Source organism: Nicotiana sylvestris, chromosome 8 (assembly GCF_000393655.2).
Source record: "Nicotiana sylvestris chromosome 8, ASM39365v2, whole genome shotgun sequence".
NCBI classification, from domain to species: Eukaryota; Viridiplantae; Streptophyta; class Magnoliopsida; order Solanales; family Solanaceae; genus Nicotiana; species Nicotiana sylvestris.
The window spans coordinates 9,572,908-9,578,596 of NC_091064.1; the positions used below are offsets into that span (position 1 = coordinate 9,572,908).

Below are 5,689 nucleotides of genomic sequence, written 5' to 3' on the forward strand. Positions count from 1 at the left end.
AGTTCTACATACATACTACTCTTCCAAGACGACACAGTGTGAGATAATACTGAAAATATTCTTATTGTTGTTGTTGTTGTCTCGAAGAAGCATAAGACTGTCCGTTTTTAATAAAGGTATAGCGCATATATTAGATGCGCTATACCTATCTGTCTTTTCAATTTCCGGTATAACGCAGTATAACGCATCTAATATATGCGCTACAACTGTACTTTGACCGACATAAAATCGGGTATAGCGCACGTATTCCATTCGCTATATCTTAACGGACAAATGTGTCGTTAAGGTATAGCGCATGAAATTCATGTGCGTTACATAAAATGGTCACCGGTTATTTTTTCGCCTATTTTTGTTCTTTAAGTTCGAAAAAATAATATTTTGAATTTGAACTCATATTTTGTCCACCGAACTGTCCTTTTTTACGGGACCAACCACAATGGCGTAGGAAGTTGGAAATGTTCTCAACTTGACCAGGAAAGCAAGTTTCAGTCTTCACGTCATTTACTTATATAGGTTGCAAAGTCTCTGAGTTTGAAACATATTATAGTCTTTACTCCAAATATGATGACCCATAAAATTTTCTGTAACATATAAGACTTTCATTGCATCGACATATATATATATATATATTACATTGCATCGTACTATTTTATTATTTTATTTATTATTATTGTGATTGTTGTTATATCAAGAGCTTAAAGTTCTTTACACTTGAAAAAGGTACCCGGGGACTTTATAATGTACAAAACCACCTTTTATTTGATATATATACATGCAAAATTCAAAATTCCTACCATAATTGTGATAAGAGGCGAAGTCAAGATTTCATATCTATGGGTTCGGAATTCTAAGCGTTTTAAGCTACTGGGTTCTAAATAATAATTTAGATATATTCAATAGAAATTTTAAGACAAATACAGAATTCGAACCAAAGTTACTGGGTTCGGCTGAACCCAGTATGAGCACTCTAGCTCCGCCCGTGATTGTGACTATCATGATATTTTTATTTAATACTTTTTTGTTAACAAGAGAATCCGTAATCGCTGTTCTTAGCGTGTGCACATGGTAAATCCTGCTTTTGTATAATAGCCCACAAACCACACAAGAAAGTAAACCGTTTTAGGCAAGCTCCATGCAACGGGCTCGACCAGAGAGGTATGCAAGTGGATTTTGAACCCTACACCCCCCATTGGGAGTCACCTGCTCAACCAACTTGGCCACCCTGAAAGGTTTTTTATTTAATATTATATTATATGAATTCTCACTAGCCATATTTATCCATTTAAATTCATTTTAATATTATACTAAAAAAGAGGGGGGGGGGGGAGGACAAGATTAGTATTTCTGATTGACATATTGCCAAAGGAAAATATGTGGAAACTTCTCTTCTAACTGTTGCTGAGAAAAATTTAGTAAGTTTAATAGGAGTATAAAATATATATTCAACAAGTCAATGGTTGAAATTGAAAATGTGTGCTTATACAGTTACGTTGTTTCTTTCCTTTCATTTTCCCTGAAAACACGCTTTTCATTAGTCAATACGTACACATATTAACACTACCAAACAAATAGAAAAACTTGTACTTATATTAATAAACCTAATCTAGAACATAAAAAACCAACACCTTCTTCAAAAAAATCGCGAATGAATCTGTAGTCTGCTCAAAACTCCATAGCCTCAATATGGGCTTTGATGAAGATGATAATCCATTTACTCATCACCACAAAAACAAATATGATATCAACAGCAAAATTATGCTAAGTGCCATAATTTCACTATCCATAGTTGTTTTCCTCGTTACTATTCTCCATATGTACATTAGATGTGTCATTAGACGACGTCAAGCTAGACGCCGAGCTACGTTTAGCCCTGCGTGGAGCTTGGTTGCAAGTACTGTGTCACAAGTTGAGCCACCAAAAAATGGACTTGATCCATCTATTATAGCTTCACTTCCAATATTTGTTTACAAGCAAAGTGATGACCATGACATGGATGAGGCAATTACTAATCCAATTGAGTGTGCAGTTTGTTTGAGTATTCTTGAAAATGGTGAAATTGTTAGAAATTTGCCTAATTGCAAACACATTTTTCATGTGGAGTGTATTGACAAATGGTTTAATTGTCATTCTACGTGTCCTATATGTCGAGCTGAGGCAAAACCTCAGATATTGCCTGAGCCTAGGGAGGGTGTTGTTAGTCGTATTCCGCCGTCAGCGCCGCCTTTGGACGGTGGAAATTTGTCTATAGTTGTGAATGTTGGAGAGACTTCATCATCAGGTAAAACTACTGTTGGTGGTTGTGGATCAAGCTCGAGATTGAGCTCGTTTAGAAGGATTCTTAGCAGGGAGAGATCATCTCGACGACTTCAAGTTGAAGATCCGGAGAGCAATAATGGCGGATGCAGAATTTAAACGGTGTTGTCCTGAGTTGAGAAAAAACTTAGATATTATAAGGTTTGAGTTGAGAAAATGAGTTTAATGTACATAGTTCGACCTTGAAGCATTGGATACTGCCGAACCAACGATTATTATTGCGGGAGACAATAATATTATGCATTAGGTATGATTACAATTATTGTTTTTTTGGTTTATATTCAAAGCTATTTTTATGTTTATATACATGAGACCAGTGGCGGAGTCACTCATTGGCAAGGGGAGTCAATTGACATTCTTTCGTTGGAAAATTATACTACATAGGTTAAATATTTTGTTTTTATGCATATATACTAAGTGATTACCCTTAATTTTTTCGCATGCTTACTTATTTATATTTTGATTGTCTGTAATGAAAATCCTGACTTCTTAATGGATGTGGAGAACCCTAGAACTAGGTAAAGCTAAAGCCAATTAAATAGCGCATGCTTTAGTTTGTCACACAATTGAAGTACAACAAATTAAATTTTACACGAGAGGCACAAGTGCAAATTAGTTCGAAAGAGGGCCGCGCTTTGATTTCCAAAGTCGGATTAAGATAAGCTAGTTTAATAAAGTGGATGCAAAATTATAACTTTTTCAGCTTCTAATGTCTTGGTCACCCACATGTACTCGTGCTAATGAGTATATAATTTTAAAAAATCACTATATATGTCACGATCCAAAATTCATTAAGGGTCGTGATGGTGCCAAACACCACTGTCACGCAAGCCAACACCAAGAAGTTAATTAAATTCTCATTTTAGTATTTTTGAAATCATTTCTTTTCCTTACTTTAAACAGTAAATAATGAACTCCCCAGAGTAAATAATGATGTCTTCAACAAATTTACATATTGAATACTCTCATAGTCCTCCCAGAACCTAGTGTCACAAGTGCATGAGCAATTTCTAGGAAATAAAATATAATACCACAACTGTCCGGAATACAAATTGGACAGGAAAGAAAATACAATACTCTGAAGGAGACTCTTGCTGGCTGCGGGTTGTCTCGAGAGATGCAGCTCACCTAAGTCTTTGTATCAACCATGATGTTGCGCCCAACGAGGTCACTAGACATACATATGCATGTGTAACAAAAATGCACAGCAAATGTAGTATGAGTACGAAATCAACGCGTACCCAGTAAGTATATCCAGTCTAACCTTGAAGAAGTAGTGATGAGAGGTCGACTTCGACACTTACTAGTGGTCCAATAATATCAGATACAGTAAAGAAGTGAATAAATACGAAACAGAGTAAATATATGAAATAAACATATATAAAATACGTGGTACAATTCTCTTCTTTACAATTTTAATCAAGCTCTCAATTAGGAAGTTCCCTCCGTAACCGGGGCATATATATATCGTGGATGTTATCAAGAGATTGTCATAATTCAAATTAGGGATAAATCCTCATATACACTAGCATATAGCCAAATATTACGCACGAATTCCAAAAGAATGCTAAATTAGCAATTAGCAAATGTTAGCTCTCAATTAGCAAGTTCCCTCCGTAATCGGGGATTATATATATAAAGATATCGTGGATGTCATCAAGAGGTTGTCATAATTCAAATCAGGGATAAATCCTCAGATACACTAGCCTATAGCCAAATGTTACGCACTAATTCCATAAGAATGATATATATATATATCAACATAAAAGTAAATTGTGCACTACCGAGGGTCGAACTGCGCAAAAGATAGATGCATCTATTCCCTCGCTCGTGAATCATACCTGCGACGCGGTCCTCGCTCGCGAATCATACATGTGATGCGGTCAAATATAAATTTAAGAAATTACCCCACTCGCGAATCATACCTGCGATGCGGTCAAATATAACTTTAACATTTAAATCATATCTCTTTCTTGATTCTTTTCAAAATATTAGAAATTCAACTTGAAACTTTTAAGGAAATTACCCCGCTCACGAAACATACACGTGACGCGGTTGCTCATAGATTTCTTAAGTTATTAAAATATTTCTCAATTCCTTTGAAAAGACGAACTTTAATGGGAACTCTTAAATCTTAAATTTCTCAATTCAAATTCCTTTCAGCACAATTAGTATGCAACCCTAATCTTGTTTCTTCTTTGGACAAACAATAACATAAATTAACAACAAGATCAACAAGGCATGATGTAAGCCTAAAACTATCCGGACATAGGCATAGCTAGTAGCTACGCACGGACTCTCGTCACCTTGTGCGTATATCAAACAGAATCACATAATAATTTAATTCACCAATGGGGTTAATTCTCTCTTACGAGGTTAGAAAGGAGACTTACATTGCTCCGAAGTTCCATAACCGGCTTCAAAGCCCTTCCGACGACTCAAACCGATGCCCAATGCTCCAAAACTATCAAATAATTATGCAAACCGATTAACATATGCTCAATTACTCATTATAATTCAATTTATAACAATTCCTAACTCCGATCGAAAAGTTGACAAAATTGCTCTCCGGCTCGCGTGCCCGGATTTCAAAATTTTTCAAAGATAAACCTTACCCATAACCTCACGAACTCCAATATATAATTTACTCTCAATTTCATGCCCAAATTCGTGGTAAGAATCCAAAAATATAAATTTTAGGTCTTCTACCCAAAACCCACAATTTCTACTAATTTCCATGTTAAAATCTATACATAATCATTGTATTTAACTCATAATAAGTGGGGATAACTTTCCTTGACATTGATGATGAAAACCCTCTCTTGAAACCCTCCAAGAATCGCCCAAGCCAAGAGAAAATGAAAGAAAATGGGCCAAATCTCGTCTTAAAACAACTCATTGCCCAACACTGCCCTTCTTCGCGAACGCGGAAATGCCCACGTGTTCGCGAAGCACAACCCGCTTCGGTCCCAAAATCTCTTCTTCTCATTCGCGTCCCGGTGATCGCATTCGTGAAGGCCAGCTACCCAGACTCTACGCGTTCGCGTTCCAGGCCTCGCATTCGCGTACGCCAACGACCTCAGACCCAGCTCCCCTCTTTCCTTCTACGCGTTCGTGATCGCCCATTCTCGTTCGTGTAGTCATCTCAACCCACCCCTTCGCGTTCGCGACCTCCACTTCACATTTGTGAAGGCCAAATCCAGTAGCCTCGCACCTTTCTCTTTGCGAACGCGGAAATCCCTTCGCGTCCGAGAAGAAGGAAACCAGAAACAGAAATCTACAGCAAGAACACAGCCTGAAATGATTTGAAACCACCACGAAACACACCTGAGGCCTCCGGGATCCCGTCCAAATCATACAGACCAGTCCCATAACA

General features: G+C 37.1%; 1 protein-coding gene across 1 annotated transcript; it reads left to right on the plus strand.

Moving 5' to 3' along the window:
• Positions 1-1,604: 1,604 nt before the first annotated feature.
• On the plus strand, positions 1,605-2,750 carry LOC104232375 (RING-H2 finger protein ATL40-like). The gene has a single exon (XM_009785565.2). The coding sequence runs from the start codon at positions 1,684-1,686 to the stop codon at positions 2,410-2,412; it is 729 nt and encodes a 242-aa protein (XP_009783867.1). The 5' UTR covers positions 1,605-1,683; the 3' UTR covers positions 2,413-2,750.
• Positions 2,751-5,689: the final 2,939 nt, after the last annotated feature.

What these genes read in the sequence shown, in the direction of transcription:
- LOC104232375 (XM_009785565.2), top strand. Translation starts at nt 1,684, where the DNA reads ATGGGCTTTGATGAAGATGATAATCCATTTACTCATCACCACAAAAAC.